This window comes from Caenorhabditis elegans, chromosome I (assembly GCF_000002985.6).
Source record: "Caenorhabditis elegans chromosome I".
NCBI lineage: Eukaryota > Metazoa > Nematoda > Chromadorea > Rhabditida > Rhabditidae > Caenorhabditis > Caenorhabditis elegans.
The window spans coordinates 10,048,058-10,068,740 of record NC_003279.8 but is presented as its reverse complement, the minus strand read 5'-3'; the positions used below and the strand labels follow the sequence as shown (position 1 = coordinate 10,068,740).

The window sequence follows — 20,683 nt, the reverse complement described above, 5'->3', positions numbered from 1 at the left end:
GTTAGTTTGTAGGTTTGAAACTTTTCCCTCATTGTTTTATTGTCTTTGTAGTTTTTCAAATGTCTATATCCTCTTCAATTTGTCTACTGAGGATTCTCATTCCGAAAATCTTCAAGTACATACTTCATGCAACTAGTATCCTTGTCAAACATAAAACACCACCTTTCCATCTACCTTTGCTTCTTCTTCTCATCATTCATTTACTATGACGTGTTTCATTTTATGTTCCCTCAATGCCACTGACAAGAAAAAAAACAGTATGTTGACTGGCGGAAAGACAAGCTCCTCATCGCTCTCATTTTCTGTGTATTGCTCCGCAGAACTTGAAGGCTCAATGCTCTTTTTTTGTTCCGCGCGGCCAAATTTTCTTTTCTAATTAGTCGGAAGCAAGAAAAAACCGCAAGAAACAAGACAAAAGCCTCTTCCGCGCGACCGTATTTTTCTTTTTTTTTCCAATTTTTTCTGATTTTATTTGAACTAAAAATAGACTATACCGATTTATTATTATTTAGGACGAACATTCAAGCTTCATCAAACATGAAAATAAAAGAATGATGGTAAAATTCCTCTAACACGAAATTACAAGTCTAATTGATTAAATCTAATTGATTTTCTCACAAAAGTGCTTTACCAACTGCATAGGTCACAGTAGTTGTTTCCTATAACTCTCTTACAAATGTTTAAATTCTATTCAATAGGATTACTGTAACACTTTTGGGGTCATGAATAGTAGTTCTTCTTTTTGTATAAGCCATGCGGAACACATATAAGCTTCAAAAGTTTTGAATAAAAGTGCAATGAGTAGTCCATGGAGTTTCATGACTCACAATAAGCCTTTTGAGAAGTATGTGTGTGACATGTGGCGGTAATACCTAAAAGAGGCATGTAAGAGAGAGAGAGGTATTATATGAATTGTACATTTATACATATATCTATGTATCTGTGCGCATCGGTCCGAAACATACGGAAAAGAGGATCGTCGCAACAACAACACACTTCAACATATTCTCGATATATCTTTCAGAGAAGTACACACACACATTTGTTCAAGGTCTTTCATGGTTTTTGCATATCCTTTTGTGTATCTTCATTGGAGTTCTTGTTATGGCACCTCAAGCTTTGTTAAGGGCAAACAATTATAGAAACATTTTTTTAAGTGAAAAATCTGAGCTCATACATCTTCAAAGTTTTCAACTAAAAGACAATTTCATGATAATATTTTGTAAAATTTAACTATTTGGGTACTTGCTTTTGAAGATGAGAGCGTTTTCAATTTTTAAAAATCTCTTAATTTTCTCTTAATAAAAAATCTCTAAAAATTTCTTAATTTTTGTTTTGCTTCAGTCCAACTTTTTGGCTCAAAAAAAAAATAGAAATTTTTCAAGTTCAAATTCGAAACCTACCAAATTCAATTAACATTCAAAGTGAGTGCAAAACCACGACGAAAATTTCTCAACACTGTGGTCTCTCATATCTCAGTTGATATTGATTATACCAAAAAATCAGCAGAAAAAAGTGGCAAAATATTTTTTGTTTTTTCTTCTATATTATGACAAGTAAAATTTATTTTATACCTGAACAACAAACCTGGACTTCGAAAGTTAAATAGGCGACTTTTGAACATGGTGCATCGACACCACTCAGCTTTGGTAGCTCAAATCTACGCTGTCTCCAATTTTATCATATAACTATCAATAATCAAAAAATGTACTTTTTTTTTCTCTAAAGTTTTGCGATTAATTAATTTATGATGTATATAAACTGAGCCAATGTATCTGTTGTTAAGCTGGAAGGTCAGATAGGTGTCCTGAACAGTATTTTCCTTGATTTCCTTTTACTTGGAACGGGGGAACAGAATCGGTTTCTTCCGTATTGTTTGTCAACATGTCGTTATTTCTCAGTCCCATATCATCGTCGCACGCAATTCTCGCAAATCCGTCTAATATCCACCCATCATCAACAGGCACCACCGGTTCCCCCCACTCACCGGTGTGGACAGTACTATACGTTCACAAATGAGTGATAGAGAGAGATATAGAGAGATCTCACTCTCTTATCACTAATCATTTCCTGCCACAAATCTCTTCCAATGTTTGCTTAAGCTCTGCTGGAGGTGATCGTGGTCAAAGAGAGTTTCAAGAGACTAGTCTTTTTCTTTTTTATTATAAGAAAACATTCATGAACATACCGTAATTCCTTTAATAGTCTTGCAGTTTGCATAAGCTCTTTCCCACGTACTTTAGGGAAAATTTGGTAAATTTTCGTTTTTTAGGCGGGTGAACGGGCGGGTGAGAGGTACCCAATCAGGCGGAATGTCTAGCTTTTAGGTTTTTGGGTTTCATAAAGTAACAAAAATTTGTTTCTTTTCACTTTTTTTCACATTTTCACCCCCAGAAAAACAACTTTTCTAACACATGTTCTTTTCACTTTATCTTGATTTTCTCTTATGTTCAGATTTTATTCGATAACCGTAAAAAGACGGAAATTGTAATAAGACTTCTCTGGCTTCAGTTTTGACTTATTGAATTTTGTTGCGTAATTGATATGATATGAGGCAAGAGGCAAGAGAGATGAAGCATATCAGCTTTCTATCTGAGAATTTTAAATATACGCTCCCAAGATCCCTTAATTCTAAACAAAATTGTAAGTAAAGATAAAATTTTGTTAGTGGTAATCTGAATCTCTCCAAAGTTCTCATAAAAGTGTCCAAGATTTAGAAGTCCCAAGAGATGGCAATTCAATTGTTTTCCGTTATTTGTTTCATTGTTTCTCTTCTCAATGTGGATTTACCAAAGACTAACAAATCTAGACTGAAAAACCTTTTGGGAAAAAAGAAATGTAATTTTTAAAGTCCTCAAAAACTTCTCAATTTATGAAGTAAACAAAACTGATCAAATATATTTCCGATGTTTGCGGTCAATTAGAAACTTTAGTTTCATGATTATTTTCAGAAAATCTAAAATTTTTGTTTAAAACTTGAAGTTTTGGAGTAGGTCGAGAAAAAATGAACAACATTAAAAAATTAGAAAAAAATTCCGACGACACCATTGTGCACAACAAGAAAACTGCAAGGCTATAGCCTTTATGGAATGAAATGTTTTTTTTCGCGCAAAATTTACAATTTTAGAAAGCAATTAACAATTCAAACACCTCTTTCCAAAGTTTCAAGTTTATTTGAAAATTTCAAAAACACATGTCGTTGTGTCAAACGGATCCCATAACAGAAAGCAATTTACCTAGTTACAAAGTACCCATTTGATATCTGCCAGGTTCTTCTCTTTTTCCTCATAAATATCCACACAGATGTTATCTTCAATGGGTCAACTATGTTTTCTCTCTCCCTCTGGATTCTCTCTCTCTCTCTCTCTCGTTCCCTCGATCCTTGGCAACTTGTTACTACTCGGAAGTTTTCGATCATTTTCTCATATCTTCACATTTTCATTTCTCGTTTTTCTCACTTTCAACTGACTACTGTACAAGAGTGTATAAGCATACAAAAAAACAGAAAAGTCAGAGTCGAGAATAAATGGGGGAAAGGGACAAGAAGGTCTATAATTATATTTGCATCTTCCCACTGTGTTTCCCTCGTTTTTTGTCCCCAGAAAAACCGTCTCCCTTCCCCGTCATCACTTTTCCATCGAAACATACATAATTTATCAGCAGTATTGTTGTGTGCGGGAGGCCGTAAAACAACCATCTCCCCCCTCTCACACCAATCTCCTGTTCGGATAGAGGATTCCCATTGTTTTCCGGATTTTAAATAACAACAACCATCAACAACTCTTACTATGATCACATTGCATACATTTTTAGTTTTCGAGAAGTATTCAGAGCGTAGGCTTTAACAAAGTTAACTGTATGTAAGGCTTGAAAAACTTTAATAGTTAATAACTTTGAAATCTTATTTCTCGGACCAAAAAAGTAAAAACGATCCGTTTTGAACATGGTGCATCCACTTCACGCAACTTTGATAGCTCATATCTCGGTTGTCATTGTATTTATCAAATAATTTTTAACAAAAAAAATATATCTTATTTTTTCTAGATTTTTTGTGGTTAAAATTATGTTATTATATTAAAAATAAACCGAGCTATTGAACTAACAAGGGAAGTCGAAAAACTGAACCCCGGACTTTGACATGCCATAGTAATTTTTTGATAAAAGAGTGAAAAAAATGATCTCTCCAAAAAATTTAGCTGCCCCGGTCCAGGTTTAGCAAAGTTATGACGTTTTGAAAGTGCCGAAAAAAATTCCTTGACCACCCTAGCAAAAAAAACTAGAATTTTCAAAAAAAAATTTTTTTTCTAAAAATTGATAAAAACTATTGTAACTTATCCAAAAATGTGAAAAACAGATATTATGCACATTTTTTCTTCCCACGGACAAAAAACCACATTGCTTGATCTACATATCTTGACAAAATTCCAAAAATTACTTTTTCTTGTAGGTTAATTTATGGGTTTTCTTGAGAGTTATGAGCTAAGACTTGCATGGCATATGTTTTTCGCTGTTTTGAATCATTTACAGATATTTTTCCACTTTTCAGAAAAAACAATTTTTTTGAAATTTTTGAAATTTTTTTAAAAAGGTGGTCTAGCCACTTTCAAAACGTCATAACTTTGCTAAACCTGGACCGGGGCAGCTAAATTTTTTGGAGAGATCATTATTTTCACTCTTTTATCGAAAAATTACTATGGCATGCCAAAGTCCGGGGTTCAGTTTTTCGACTTCCCTTGTAAAGAAGTTTAGGAAGCTGAATTCTTGATCTATATTCTAGTGGAATGCAAAACCAAATGTAAAACTAAAAAACAAATCAATCAGTTAAATAACCTAATTATCCCTGACCACCACATCATGAACTCCCATTTGTTCGCCCTAAAAAAGTCAATCGCATCCAATTTGATATCTTTGTTCCTTTTATTCTACCAAATCAGTCATTCTTTCTGAATTACCGATTCCTGATCGTGACTCATCAATTTTTATTCCATTTTCTTGCATTGTTTTTGATTTCTCAGACATTGGAGTTTTCATGTTACGAAACATAAAAACAGCCTCACGAGGTTTCTTTATCACCAATGAATGTGAGTACTTGTGTGGAAGCTGTTTTGGTTGAGAGTCATCTTCCCAGGGCAAGTTACTTGATTGTTTGGGGTTTGATTATGCTATTTTCATTAAAAAAAAATTAGATTCTCAGTTCTGACAATGTTTGGGAAATTTGACATTTATTATGAAGCCTCGTCAAAAAAAGTTTCAAAACCCAAATGGTTCAATCACATGACACTTTCTTATCACCAACTGGTCCTTGCACTTCTTCTACCAACTTCCCTCTATTCCCACTTTTCCGTTTTCCGTGTTCATGTCCCGGGGTCCGAGAGAGAAAGAAAGAACGCCTGTTTGATATCTGTGTCTCTCACTCTCTTCTTATCACTACTATCTTTAATTGTTTCGGGGTCCCCCCACTACTACCCTCCTCCTCTTCTTTCTTGTGTTCCTCATAAAGAAACGAACGAAAAATACGTTTTTTCTCTCTTCCTACTGTTTTTCAATTTTTTGATTATTTCCATGTTTCTGTAGCCTTTTCTTCTTTCCGGTTGGCCAAGAAACAATTATTAGCTTTTTTGTTAATGAAAAGAAATATCGATAAAACTGATAAGAAAACAATTGGTTTTGTTATCAGTTGTTTCTCTCAAACCAATCACTTACCCTTTTTCTCATTTTTCGAGAACCGTTTTTTTTCTGTCTTGGTAATTTTTATCAGATCCAATTCATTGAAACGAGAAGTAATAAAATTTAAAACTCAAAAAATTCATTTAGTTTCAAAAAATATAAAATGCTTTCGCTACAACTACAGTAACCTGCGAGGAACTTTTTAAAAGTTATTTTTATCAAAAACATGTTGTTAAAAATAATAAATTAAATTCAAATGATCGACTATGACTATGAAACAATTTAAAAATGTTGTTTTCTTTCAGAAATTTCATTTAAATTCTAAACTTTTTTTAGTAACTGAATTAATTTCAAATTGCTGGGCAAAATGATTACTGTAAAGCAACACAGTTTTGTTGGATTTTTTTTTATATAATTAAACTTTTTGGAATGATGATACATTTTGCAGAATTTTTTAATTGGTCCTAAATCGGTTTCACTTCGAAACATTTATTTTCCGCGGAATATTGTTTCAAAATCAGGATTTTTATTGTAGAAATTGCAAAAAAAAATTTTTCAATGAAAAAGACAAATTTTAGAAGTTTTAATTTACACAATTTCACACTCTCATCATCCTACTTCCCCAAAGTACATTACCAAAAATTTCAAGAAAAAAATGATACTAATATTTTCTGAATACTCTTTCACCTGGTCATTTAAGTTCCATATTTTCCCAGTTTCTCAATAAAATAGTAAAAGTGGCTCGTAAATCTTTCGTCAGTGAGAGTGAAACGGCTCGACTGGACACGGGGACACGGGACACCAATTGAACACTAAATTGCGGTCAGAAAGGGAGAAGAAATCTATAAACTGAGGAAAAGCATATCTCATAATGTGAACTACTCTATTTCAAAAAGTCTTAGCTGACCAATGACTCTTTTAAAATATTTCTATTGAAAATTCAAGTTTGTTTTCTCAACTTTTCAATATTTTCCCACATGTTTCTTTATTTTCTTCCTTTCCGTTTTAACACTCAAACAAAGTCAATAACAAAAATGTAAATTTCAGACCACATCCATGACAGGAAACTAGAATAAATATATAAAATGAACGACTGTAAGCGGTTTGAAGCAAATATTTTCAATAATGGAAAATGCAAGATTTGCTATAAATCCAAACAGAATCATTCATCAGAATCAATTGAAAATGCAAAGGTAATTTTTGTTTGATTTTTAGTTGATTTTTATTTGAAAAAATAACGTTTATGACTTTATAAATCAGTATGATTTGGCCTAAAATTCAGCTTCAATCAGGTGTTTAAATGAGTTTTTAAACATGAATTTCCAATATTTTTCAGTAAATTTTGTTCGAAAATAGCAACTATTTTTTAAAAGATTTATTCGAAAATACTTTTAATTCTAATTCAAAAATTTCCAATTTTTGGTAGTTCGAAACTTCCATGAAAATGCCAACACTTTTTTAACTTCAAAATTAAATTAATATAAATTCGTTAGTTTTTTAAAAATAATATTTTGATTCTAAATTTCACTTTAAAATATTAGAATATCAAACAGAGTACGGTATTCTACTAAACTACCAAAAATAATTGGCATCTTCCCAAACGCTGTGCCCCGAATTTCTGCGAATCTTAAAACTAATAATTAATTGTAAGAAAAGCTTTTTTTTCTGTTTTCCCGTCTCCATTTGCATTTTAATGTTGTAGAAAGACGAAGATTGAAAAAAGCACTACAGTTTTTTTACAAAATTCAATATTTTGGTGTTTACATAAGGTATAGTTTATTGATATGAAATGAAATCAGTAGTATTTGAAAAAGAGTATACTGAAAAAGACATGTTCTTCTTTCTGTGTCTCTCAATTTCTAATACTATTTATCATTTACTTTTTTATTGATAACAAGTCCATTTTGCAATCGGAAATGATATAAAAATGCATAGTTGATTATTTTTTGGAATGCTTTTCTCTTCATTTTAAGGTTTTTTGAAGTATCTGATTTGAAAAAGAGCATTATTTATTTAATTCTAAACTTTTGAGTTTAATTATTTATTTGATCAGTTCTCAACTTTTTTGATTGCATTTTCCATTTCTAAGGGTACACAATTTTCAGTTTGACACTTCAAAAGTTCCAACAAAATATTAGAATAAATTATAATTGAACACTCCAAAATTTTTTAGCTTTTTAAAATTTTTTTTTAAATTTTTAGCAAATTGAAAGTTTTAGAAATTTCCAAAAATTGAAAAAAAAAACTTTAAGGTTCGCACGTTTGAACTTGAATAATATTTTAATCCGAACAATGGAAACAAAATTAAAATATTTGCAAAAAAACCTTTTCCGGTTGACTTTCGAAATGCTGATAGGCGGAAGCTGTAAATAAACTAATTTTGGGCTTTTTTAGCACCACAGAGGTGATTTGAATCATCTTCCCCATTGCCGCTTCTCCACCTTTGAAGCTTTGATTGTTTTGGAATAAAATTTTCAGCCAATACCTCTAAGCTGGTAATAGATACCTGAACATATAGTCTTAGTTTCACCAATCGGTTCCACTTTCATTCTTTTTTGTGTCTCATTTCGTTTCGCATCAGTTATTTTTCTGCAATCACACTTCGGCCCATTTCTTTTTCTTATCCAATCCCAATACATTTTGTTTTTTCATTGGAAGACGTTCGTCTCTCTTCTGAGCAATTATCCTTTCTATCTCTAAACTCTCTTACTATTTCAATAGTATTCCATTTCATAAAAGTGCGCACTTTTGGGTCGTCCAGAGACATTCAACCAGAAAGCATTGATTCTTCCCTTCTTTTTCCTTCCTCTTGTTTATTTATTCAGCAGTGACACTATCCTTCACTATTCCTCTTCCATTTCATCCATCCTTGCATTTTTCTTATTTTTTTGGTAGTTTTTCTCTACAGTGACCCTATTAATTGGCTCAAGTTTTATTTCTAATACCGACACACACGATTTTTGCTTCAAACAATTATGGGACAAAAAGATGAATTCCACTTGACATTTTGTGAATGCCAAAAAATATTCCGAGATATTTTTTGTGTCATTTAGTAAAAGTCACTATTTTTAGCTGGTCTAAGTGAGCACTGAGTTTTGATTTTTTTCAAATATTATAACATCATCAATGTTTTTTAACTGAACCTGAGGCTCTGATTTTTTAGGGAATAAAAAATTGAGTGTATAAGTTTTGGATTCAAAATGACGCATTTAATAAATAAGTTCGTAAGTTAATTTTAGAATTTCTGGAAATAAACTTCTACGTAATTGAAAGATATGTATGCCTACCACAGAATTGATAGTTCCCTGTTAATTTTCTATTTTCTATAAACATTTATCTAAAAGTACCATAAAAATCGCAATCTTATAAACTTGAGCAATTTCGTTTTTTCCTGAAAAACATAAACACGAAATTCTAGACAGATTGCCTAATGCACCATTGGCCATCCTCCAATTTATAAATTTTAATCCAATCTTCTATCATCTTCCACTTATTATTATTATTATGCCCACCACTTCCAATCATGCTTCTTCTCTGACCATCATCTCCTTCTTCTTATCATTTGATTGCGCATCATTTTATCTGTTTATACCCGACTTGGCTTGTATCCAAGTTTTGAACACCCACTCACACATTAAAGTATCTTCATTCGTCTCGATATATCGTGTTCGTGTTCACTTTCTACATTCATTCAATGACCTGCTTTCTACCTTCCATTCATCCTTGTTTTCAACATCTTACCACTCACTCTTTTTCTCATTTTCTCTTATTTTCTCATGCTCTATCGTTCATCTAGATGGATGTAGGTAATGACTGGGAGAAAGAGAGTAGAATCCATCCTCCAATTAGTTCCTTTTCTGCTTCTAGAATTGTTTTTTGTTGTTTCTAGGTCTAACTTGCACCCATGACATTTGGATTTTCAAAACTTGGATTTTGAAAAAAAACTTTTACTTAAAGGCGCACGGATTTTTTCAGATGGATAGAAGAAAGTATTTTCAATAATATCATTATACATAGTTTTTGTAAAGGAAGAGCTTTTTTGAAGACGAAACAAATGTTTTCAATTCTTCAATTCTTTTAAAAATCACATTTTGTTGCTTTATGCTTTCAATATGCATTTGTTTTTTTTAACACGAAATGAGAATCCGATGGAGCACTTTTCTTAATGTTCGACGATTTTTTTTATCTTTTCCGTAACCAAAAGATTCCAATACCGGAAGATTGAATTTCTTTGAATAGAACCACCTGTTTACGGCAAACATGACAAACGATCTTCTCTTCTTTCCGCAACAAAAAACAACGAAGGGAAGCGCCAGTTAATCCTATTTGACTCCCTATTTCTCTTGTTTAACCAAATTCAACTACCCATTTGAGTTTTGAATCGGAATCGGGACATCGATACAAACAGACACATGAACAGACAGACAGTGTATGTTTGTGTTGTTTTGTTTGTCCATTTTCTTTCACTGTGTCCGATTTCGATAGTCTCCTGTTGTTGTTATGTCGTCATAAAATCCAAGAATTTTTGTGTTTGTTCTGAGTTTTGGATGGGAGAACGACAACGCGCGAAGAATAGGATGCAAGTATTTCTGAATTTTCTCTTTTTACCTGATATTTTATAGGATTCTTGCTTTCCAAAAAACCGCAATTTTTTTTAGTTTCAAGGAGCTTGTTGGGATTATCTTGCGATAAAAATTAGCATTCGATTTCACAAACTGAAAAATAATTTTAATAGCAAAATTTAAGACATTTTTCAATTATATAAACCGTAGGGTTCTATGGTTTTCGGAATCGTTACAAAAATTCTTGTTTACTGGGAATTTCTAGTAATTTATAATTTTCCAAGTACCCATAAAAAATTTTTATACTAGTGAAAACTATTTTTTGGAAAAGTTCTAAAAATTTTGCGATCGAGTTCGGTTAAAAAATAAATGTATTGTTTTATTAATTTAAAGGTTTGTTGCTTTATTGAAATGTTGCAGATTGAAATTTTAAAATAATTCCAAAAACGTCCAGAAATGGATCTCGATTTAATTTTTCGAAAAAAAAGGTTCGGAGTTGAGTTTTTGTGGTTTGATCTAAACCTAAACATTCAAATGTAAAATCAGAGTTCCCTCGGTTCAAAAATTTAATTTAGAGATCTAGAAGAAAGTATCCATATTTCTAATTGCAGCATTTAATATCCTTCCGCGCGGCAATTCAAATCCAATCTCATTTCTTTCTTTTTTTAGTACTTCATCATAATAATAATAATAATCTTTGTACAGGAGGCGCCAATGCATATCCGTATAATAACAGTCTTTGGATGCTTCCTCTTTTCGGTCTCTTTCTCTTTGATATATATAATAAAATGAACCGATTTGAGAGAGAGGACGAGGACGACCACAGAGAACTAGTTCCTATCTTTCTGTCTCCTTTTTTCTGTTATAACATCATCATTATCCCGCCGCTTTTGATTCAGATTCTCGAGGAAAACACTTGCGTGAGAAGATACGCACACTGACCATTACACATATTCTACAATTTTTTTTGTAATTAGCTGAATCTACGATTAGCCAATCTTAGACGATCCTGTCTTGCAGATTTATTCTACAATTAAGCCTTATTGTGTCATTTGTCTCTGGTTTGGTCCGGTTAAAAAGCTGAAAAATCGCTAGAAAATGTTTTTTTGGTAAAACTTTCCTAAAACTTTAGTTTTTATTGAAACATTTTCAAATTGATGCCGAACATTCAGTAATGTTTTACTTGTTCTGTTAAAATCTTATTATCAGTAACTTTTGCGAATTTTTTGAAAATTATGTAAAAATTTTAATTGCCTGACGTTCATAAAAATAAATATAAGACTTGAATTGTAAGCCATAATTTCTAAAAAAAAAATTATGATTTTATAATTCTCAGAAAAAAGGCTTTGAAAAAATAGCTTTGAAAAAATATCTCAACTTCTGAATAAATTTGTCGTCTTACTTAGAAAATTACCAAGCGGTTCATATTTCCGGCAGTTACCTGAAATTGAAAAACAATTTTCAGATTTTATTTTCAGCCCTACAATTTGTCGCTTAATCTTCTTCTATTTTCATTCCCTTTATTATTAAAATATTCCGAAAAATGATATTTTTATATAAAAAACCCCATTTTCTAATTTTTTCATATTTTCCAGATGAATCGAAAAGTGACAGCATGCGGATTCCTGTATGTTGCTCCACCGAATCTCGACTTTTCAATGCAAAGCCATTCGGCAAAACGATGGCAACGAAGATGGTTCACATTATTTGATTCTGGAGATTTGACTTATGCAATTGATAATAGTGTAAGTTAATTTTTGAATTACTTCAGTATTCAAAAAAAGTATTACAGATGGATACCCTTCCCCAATTAAGTATCGATATGTCACTGTGCTATCGAGTAAGTGAAGCTCATGCAATAACTGGAAATGCTCATTCAATACTTCTTGCATTCAATAAGACACGAGAAGATCAGCCATCAATTATTTATATAAAAGCTGATACTACAGAAGAAATCAGATGGTGGCAGAATGGATTAAGCAAGTATGCAAATTCACAGAATATTACGATTCGACCACCAAGAAGAGGAATTGATGAGCTTCCGATGGTTAGTTTTTGGTGACTTTTTGCGAGAAGAAAAAACAGTATTTTTCAAAAACATGAAGCTTTACTTCAAATTATTCGGTAGGTCTCAGTTTTAATTGCTATTAGTCCTCATTTCCCTTCATGTGCATAGAAAAACTCAGGATTCTTACTTTCAAAAGTTTTTTTTTAATTCTATAAAATCTGATATTTAAAATTGAATTGAAAAAAATGCGAGACCCTGTTGTTGGTTGATGTGTTGCAAGATTTTTAATGAGTTTAAAAACTGAAAGAAATTGTACTGAAGTAAAAAAATTATTGAAAAGTTATTGAACTTATACAGAAATTACTATTTGGATTATTCATATATTTTCATTTGTGCTTTGATTTTCATAGATAAAAAAAGTAATTACCAACTTTTTAAAATTGATTTTTTGACTCTTTTTGACGCTAGCAAAAGTTAGTGAAGTTGAAGTTTTCGAAATGATATTATTCTTTAAAAAGGCCTGAAAAATCAGAAAAAAAGCATATTTGTCAATTTTTTTTAAATTTCAGAGTGAAGATATAATGAAAGATGTACCATCTTGCACATCATCTCGTTGTTCATCTCCAGTTGAAAGATTAGAAGTTGATCGAATGATTGAAGGAAAAGAACTACGTGGATCCGTTCGAAGTGTTAAACAACGAAGTATTCGAGATGAGAAAAAAGATTTCGAAGATCCAATTGTAGCTCCATCAGTTCTGCCAGCTACCTCAAATGTTCTTATAAATGTGCCAGTTGACACGTGTCCAGTATCCCCGTCTTGTCAAGAAGAACCAACTCCAACAAGTACAACGAATTCAGCAACTACGCCAACAATCTCAACAACTCCAACTCAAAAATTAAATATTGATATGTCAAATGTACATACACTACGAAAAGGTTGGCTAATGCTACGTGGAAAATCGGATAATGATTGGTGCAAGCATTGGGTTGTGTTGGCTGGACTTCAATTAAAACTATATAAAGATGTTTGGGCTGAAGATTCAACTGAACCATTGTTAACTGTGGATTTGTCACAATGTGAAAATGTATATCCATCTGCCAGTGCAAGGAATTATGGAATTGAAATCAAGGTGAGATAGTATTTTATTTAAAGTGTACTGTCCAAATGTCATAATACAATTTAGACATAAATTTTTAGGTGTATAAAAATTTACAGTCAAAATTTCGAGAAATTTTCAAATTGCCCAAAAACTTTAAATTTCTCATAAATAACTGCTGCATCTCTGAACTTTCAAACTACTACGTGTTCTGAAAATGTTATAGGTAAAGTTGTGTCGCTGGAACACCTCGACTTTAGGAGCTTATTCAAATTCGGTGAACTTTTTTGTGAACTGGTTTCGATTTCAGTCTTGAACAAACACTTTTACTCTTCTTTTTTGAACTCAATATTCTCCCAAACCTCTGATTTTTAGTGCCGCCGTACCCGATACGTCCTTTCTGCAATGACGCCTGGAATTCGTGACTCTTGGGTTTCCGCTCTTCAACAAAACCGTCATCATCCGTCTCCAACATTTACTGAGACATTTTCAAATGACGCGAACAGTTTGGCTGATAGTTCTGATATTCTGGGACTTCCTGTGGTAATTTTTATTATTCAATTTTTTGCTGAAATTTAAAAATTTTCAGAAAAAGAAGCACATTGCTTATGTTGCTCCAGAATCCCATCATTCAAATTCCATGATGGATGAGCACAGTTCAACAGAGCTCGAAGATGACGAAGGAGGTCATAACACAAATACTGCAAGAAGGCGAAGAAGTCGTAGAATGGGAAGTAGAACATCTGAAAGTGCTGATCCACGTGGAAGAGGACGCGGAGAAAGTTTGTCACCTTCTGTCAGGAGAAGTCCAGTTGCAAGAGTGAAAGAACGAAGAGCTGATATTAGGCAAAGGTAAGTAAACTGAGCCTATTATTGAACTTTGAGCAAGATTATCTAGTCTAAATGCTTAAATTTCTTGACTTTCAGGCATGCGTCCAATTCTTCTGCCGCATCCCACCAAGAGAAACCAAGTAGGGAAGAAATACAGGTACCGTTAAAAAACACCTTTAGTAAAATTGAAACTTTTTTCTTAGTGCAAAATAAATTTCAAAAAGATTATACTCTTGGCCTTTAGTCGTAAGCTCTCGCAGATGCTGTTTCCCAACATCCCACACGTGTTTCACATTCCCGTCGTATTCTTCTCCACCCCCATCATCATCATTGTTTTGAGCAAGAAACCTTTCGAAATTTCACAATCTATTCTAACCATATAGACTTCTGTAATGAAAAGTATTCGCCATCACGATGAAGCATTTGATCGTGTTATTCGAAATCTTGAACTCATCAGTCAACCATTACAGAGACAAATTGGAACTGCAAGCAGGATAAGTAGTGATGAGACACGATTGAGATCACTTGAACAACAGGTAAATTTAACATTTTATTCTAGTTATTTAAAGTATTTTTCTATTGGTCTTGGAAAAATATGCAGTTTTCTAGAAAATAAAGTATTTACTGATATTCTATTTTGTTTAAATTTCAGGTTGACAATTTGAGAACTCAATTGGATGCTGCTAAAGATGATTCAGCACGACGAAAACGTGATGCTATAAATCAAGAAATCAAAGAACTCAGAATAACTTTGAAATCTTCAGAAGATGAGCTACACAGATATAGGAAAGAAGTTGATACTTTGAGAAGACAGATTAGCCAGAATTCACAGACGTATGTTTTTTAAATGAAAAAGCTAAGGGCTCCCGATAGTTCGCTTGGAAGCGCCCACACTCACGTCTTGCTAAAATGCCTGAACCTCCGGGAAATATTAAATAATTTTCAGTGTAACTCTTCAACGTGCAGTTCTTTCAACTCTTCGAACTCAATTATCTGCTCTTTCTTCACTTCTTCGTTCAAGCCTTTTCCTTGGAGCAGTTGATCTTTTTGATTCTCTTGATAACATTTTGGATCGAATTTCTGTTGATTTGAATCTTGAACAAACGGAAGACGTGCTACGAAAAACAGCTGAACTCTTTGAGAAAGTATCATCAGCAGTCACAATTCCATATCTTTCTGATTCTTGGACTATGACTGAACCAGAAAAAGAGCCAAGAGAGAGGACACCGGAAGACGTAGTTGAAGAGACAATCAGAGAAATCAGAAGGAATCATACATCGGAAGTTGAATCAATCAAATCACAATGTGAACAAAGACTTGCTGTTCTGAAAGAACGTGCTGAAAGAGAAGAAGGACGACGAAAAAAATTACAAGAACAACTTGTTATGGCATCAACCAGAAGTGATGAATCAATTAGTTCTGTAAAAACTTCATTCTCACAAATGCTCGCAGAGCAGAGAAAAACATTTGATGAAGAGTTGGATTGTGTAAAAAAGGAACATGAAGAGAGGTTAATGGAGGAGAAACATGCAACAAGATTAGCTTTAGAAGCAGTCAGAAGAGCACATGAAGAAGAATTAAAGAATGTGGCAGAGAAGAATAAAACTGGAGAAGGAAATCATATTGGAAGACAGAGGTTTGTTTAAAAAAGGGCAGCTATTGGAGAGGCTCTTTACTTATGTAGTTTCAGATCTTTAATTCAGTAGGGTTACGGTAGTTTTTTTGGCACATTTAAGACCGTGATTTTTCAATATGTTATTAATTTCGGAATTTGGCACATTTTTCAACTGACAATGTACCGATTTTTCTCTAGAAATGTTGCATCTCCGAGCAAAGTTTTGAATGTTAAAATATAAAAAGGATTTGTTCAGTATTTTATCAGTTGAACACTTTTTGATAAAACCAAAGAAAACAAAGATACAAACTGTTAATGTTGACTAGTAAGAAAAATGTGTGCAAGACTTATTGGCAGACTACGATATGTGTTTTATGATGTACTACTATTAAAAAGCCTTATAAATGTTTTACATAATAACTTTCAGTGAAATCTTCGATGAAATGCGTGAGGAACTTATCAATGTATGTGCTCTCTATTCTGCAAAATGCTTGGAAAATTCTCAACTCGACGAGCAACTTTCAAACTTGATCAGCGAAAAGGAAGCCAGTGTGTATGTTTTATAACATATTTTTAATAGTGTTTTGTGAACCTAATTTCTAACTTTTCTGGCTTTTAATGCTTTACGCTTTTCTTTCAGTGAATTATCGATCGAAAACGACAAACTTCGATCGGAAATTGATAGAAAATCGAAAGAAATTGGAGATCTTCAAAGAAAAATGAACAATTATGAGAAATTGAGTCAGTCGAGAACAGGTAATTTTTTAAATGAAAATTTTAATTATTTTATCTTATCTTTTATCAAAAATTCACAATATCACAAAATTATAATTTCGATAATTTCGTTTCTCATCACAAATTTCCCCTCAAAAGATTTTTCACTTTTATTATTAGTTCTATCTAAAAGATTTTATTCACATTTTTCAAACATTTCCAGGTTCATGTAGTAGTATTTCTATGCCACGGTGAGTTAATTATCGAAAATCAGAAAATCTTTCAACGGGCTTTCCTGCATTCCTTTCCCTTTTCTTTCCTATTTTTTTATAATTTACTTTCCCGCATGTTACTTTTTAACGTTTCCATTTTTCATTTTTCTTTCCCATTCGGTTTTTGGATTCATCGTTACATGAAAGTACGCTCTATTCCTAATCCTAAAAAGAGCGCACTTACACTTCCGTTGTTTTGTGACTGTTGTATAATAACTATTACATTAATTAATTAGAAAGGACTGCTTTGGTGGCTTATTTTACGAAGAAATGCTTTAATTTCCCGTATGCTGTGAATGTAGATGGATAGAGTTCAACCAACCTATTAAAAATTTACTGAAATTTCGGAAAAACTTTTGATTTTTTTCAGACCCCGAAGTGTTAGCCGGTACGACAGTCTCGCGCGCTCGTCGAGAAAAGCAGAAGAAAAGAAATCGTCGCCATGGTAAGTTTTTGTTTTCTGAAAATTTCAATCAAAAATTATATGATTTTTTTCACAAACCATTTTACTATTTTTGATGCAAGACTACAGAACCCGGTCTCGACACGAGCGATATATTTTCGCATGCAGGTGGCACAAAATGGTGTGCGTCTTTAAGTTGTACAGTAACCCACTCCCCGTAATTTTTCGTTAGATTTTTCGATTTTCAGATTTTAATGTTCTCTCGTTTGTACCAAACCTAGATAAAACATATGAAAAATCGATGAAAAATCACTGTCACAATAAGTTTGAGATTACAGTACCCTTTGAAGGCGCACACATTTTTGCATTTTACAAAAAATTGTCGTGTCGAGACCGGGTATCGTATTTTTGAATTTTTTAAACTAATTTTTCAAAAAACGAAGCTTTCACTAAACTCAATAAGTCGTTCATTTTATAATTGTATTTTCAGATGTTCGTTTCCACAGTAATCCCGTTGAAATTCCACAAAACCTTATCGAAGACGCCCGTCGAGCTCTCGATGTTCCAGTTTCTGAACGACGGAAATTTTTCGAGCATATTGCAGAGTACAGTACTCCCTTTTAGATGTCTTTTAGTTGTTTCCTAACCCAATTTTAAGTTTTATTCGATCAAATCGTGTTTCTTCCCCATCCTTTGTTGTAGTCAATTACTAATATTTGAATTCGCTCTCACTCCGGCTAACCATAATTTATCTGTGATATTCGTGTATTTTCTTCTTTTCTTATAATTTTTCAATTGTTCTACTTGTTTCTAGAAAATGTTTGTATGTCTGGTGCTCATATGAAACGATCGAGTACAAATTATAAATTCTTTTTTATACATTTTTCAAAACTGTTTCAAAATAAGACTAGCATTTGTGGCACCGAATCCAAATGAATTACAAATTGAGATTCGCGATTTATTTCCGGAAACATCAGACCATTTTTGATTTTCGCGGAGAAGATTCAATCCATTTCCTTCCTGAAAAAAACACATTTGAAAAAAAAGCTCAAATTCCCATGACGCTAAATATTACGGTACAAGGTCTCGGCACGACAATTTTTTGTTAAATACAAATTGGTGTGAGCCTTTAAAGAGTACTGTAATTTCAAACTTTCAGTGATGTGGACTTTTCATAGTTTTTCTGATTTTATTTTCTTTATTTGATAAATAAATATCATTCCTTTACGAAAAACTATTGGAAAATTACAAAGCAACATAATTTTGAAATTACCGTACTCTTTAACTGCGTATTTTACAAAAAATCGTTTCGAGACCATGTACTGTATTTTTGGCGTCTGGGTGATACAGTAACCATACATCAGTTTCTTCTAAATTTCGATTCGCTGGTAAAACATCATCATTCATTGCAAAAATCGTTGCAATTGCTTCAACTGATCCAGCTGCACCAAGAAGATGTCCAATATGTCCTTTGACACTGCTCACTGCAATATTTTGTTCTGGAAATACTTGTCGTACAGCTTCTGCTTCTACACTATCCCCATTTGGTGTTGATGTTGCATGAGCATTTACATATCTGGAATATGAGAGGCAATATATTTCGATTTTTTTTGTTGAAAAATTTAATTTTCGATATGTTTTGGTTTTCAAAATCAATCAAGACATTTTTTTAATATATCGAAGTTATCAATTTCAGTTTTTCGATCTTTTCTTTTATTTTTATTTACATGATTTTATTCGTGTAATTAATTTTTTTCGATTTTGTTTTAATTGGAATATTTCAGTAAATACGATTTTCAAAAAAAAAACAATATCGTTTTGCAATGATATGTTTTTCAAAACTTTTTTTTTAATTTTAAAACTATCCAAAATTTGAAATTGTAATATTTTTTGATTTTTTAATTGAAATATTTCAGTTTTCATGATTTTCAAAAGAAAAATAGTTTTGCAATAACATTTTTTAAAATTTTTTTCGATTTCAAAACTATCTAAAATTTAAAAATTTAGTTTTTTTCCAATTTTTAAAAACTCAGTAACTTCAGTAACGCTGTTATTTTGGAAAATAAAAAAACAAACCCAATATCTTTCGGCTCCAAATGTGCATTTCCTATCGCTCTGTTCATTGAAAGAACTGCACCAATTGCAGATGGATCAGGTGTAGAAATATGATAACAATCAGATGATATTCCATATCCAACAACTTCAGCTAAAATCTGTGCTCCACGTGCCTGTGCATCTTCTAGTCGTTCCATAAATACTAATCCAACACCTTCACTCATTACAAATCCAGCTCTTTTCTTATCGAAAGGTCTACTAATATTTGGTTGATCACCTCTTGCCAATGCTCTCATTCTATCAAAACCAGCTAGAGCAATTGGATTGAGAGCACATTCTACAGCTCCTGCCAGAGCTCGTCGAGAATCTCCGTATCGAATAGATCGAAATGAGTTTCCAATGCAATGAAGTCCAGTGGCACATGCAGTTGATGTTGATTCTACTCCTCCACGCATTTTATATCTGAAATGTTAGAGTTTAGGATTGAACTTTACATTGGTTTTTGGAAAAGAAAACAATTAAAAATTTAGTAGCGCCCGGTCGCAAAATTTTGAGCTTTTCAAGCCAAAAATGCGATACCCGGTCTCAACACGACCAAATTTTAGTTAAATACAAAAATGTGTGAGCATTTTACTGAAGATTACTGTAAACTTCAATTTTTTTCATGAAAACTAAAAAAAACAACAAAATTATAAAAACTTAATAAAAAAAAAAAATTTTTTTTAGTATTCCGGAAGTTGAGAATTTACCAAATTTCCGAAATTTTTAAAAAAATTTAAGATTACAGAATTTTTATTTATTTTTCATATTTTTTTAAAATATAGTTAATTTAAAAATAAATATTCTAGTTGAATTGAAAAACTATGAAATTCAATTAAAATTTTGCAGCAACTAGAGACTTTAACTACAGTACCCCTTTAAGGCGCGCGTGTCTTTTCGCAGTGAACATAAATTTGTCGTGTCGAGGCCTTGGAGCGAAAATCGCAAAATATCGCGTTATTAAAAACGAACTTCATTGCAACATATCCAGCTGGAAGATTATTCAAAATTCGCGGAACAAAGTATGGTGACACCCTTCTCGATTGTCCTTCCGACACTTTTTGTGCAGTTTCTCCAATATGTTCTAGATCTGACATACATGTTCCAATATTAACTAATGTTTCATTGTGATCGACATCTTCAGCTTTTGCCTGTTTCAATGCTTCTTCTGATGCAGCTAACACGAACATGCTCGCTTTACTCATTTCTCTTTGTTGTCCAGTGCTCCACCGATCTTCCACCCGTTCTCCAGGAACTGCACCGACGACAAATTTGAGAATTTCATCGTATTTCAAGCCACTTCTTCCCTCGTTCAAACCGTTTCGTAGTGCATTAACGGTAACACCGAATGGTGAAATTGCACCCATCCCTGTTATAACAACACGGTGCATCTCAAAATTTTTATTTATTTTTAATTTCA

General features: G+C 32.5%; 2 protein-coding genes and 2 non-coding genes across 6 annotated transcripts; 2 read left to right on the top strand and 2 right to left on the bottom strand.

Annotated features, from left to right (window-relative positions):
* Positions 1 to 1,871: 1,871 nt before the first annotated feature.
* Positions 1,872 to 1,948, bottom strand: B0379.8. Its single transcript, NR_050477.1, has one exon. It is a non-coding gene; the product is annotated as an Unclassified non-coding RNA B0379.8 (non-coding RNA).
* A 4,438-nt stretch (positions 1,949 to 6,386) lies between these two features.
* On the top strand, positions 6,387 to 6,521 carry Y106G6C.1. The gene has a single exon (NR_050476.1). It is a non-coding gene; the product is annotated as an Unclassified non-coding RNA Y106G6C.1 (non-coding RNA).
* A 193-nt stretch (positions 6,522 to 6,714) lies between these two features.
* On the top strand, positions 6,715 to 18,056 carry F10G8.8 (PH domain-containing protein). Of its 2 annotated transcripts, NM_060254.7 has the most exons (15): positions 6,715 to 6,860; positions 11,825 to 11,974; positions 12,022 to 12,276; positions 12,807 to 13,367; positions 13,710 to 13,877; positions 13,924 to 14,186; positions 14,262 to 14,322; positions 14,636 to 14,701; positions 14,818 to 14,999; positions 15,112 to 15,801; positions 16,208 to 16,333; positions 16,421 to 16,536; positions 16,718 to 16,745; positions 17,137 to 17,211; positions 17,660 to 18,038. In NM_060254.7, coding segments are annotated over exons 1-15 (2,850 nt in total). In that variant the 5' UTR covers positions 6,715 to 6,752; the 3' UTR covers positions 17,661 to 18,038. The 2 variants fall into 2 exon arrangements, with proteins under 2 accessions (NP_492655.2, NP_001122450.1); NM_001128978.4 differs by lacking the exon at positions 16,718 to 16,745 and having other exon boundaries at positions 17,660 to 18,056.
* Positions 18,029 to 20,656, bottom strand: F10G8.9 (beta-ketoacyl-[acyl-carrier-protein] synthase I; the record flags this gene model as incomplete). Of its 2 annotated transcripts, none has more annotated exons than NM_001392925.1 (4): positions 20,236 to 20,654; positions 19,246 to 19,686; positions 18,529 to 18,745; positions 18,029 to 18,189 (listed from the first exon to the last, which is right to left on the bottom strand). In NM_001392925.1, the coding sequence occupies exons 2-4, from the start codon at positions 19,677 to 19,679 to the stop codon at positions 18,055 to 18,057; spliced, it is 786 nt and encodes a 261-aa protein (NP_001379179.1). In that variant the 5' UTR covers positions 19,680 to 19,686; positions 20,236 to 20,654. The 2 variants fall into 2 exon arrangements, with proteins under 2 accessions (NP_001379179.1, NP_001367101.1); NM_001381188.1 differs by having other exon boundaries at positions 18,055 to 18,189; positions 20,236 to 20,656.
* Between the last annotated feature and the right edge of the window lie 27 nt (positions 20,657 to 20,683).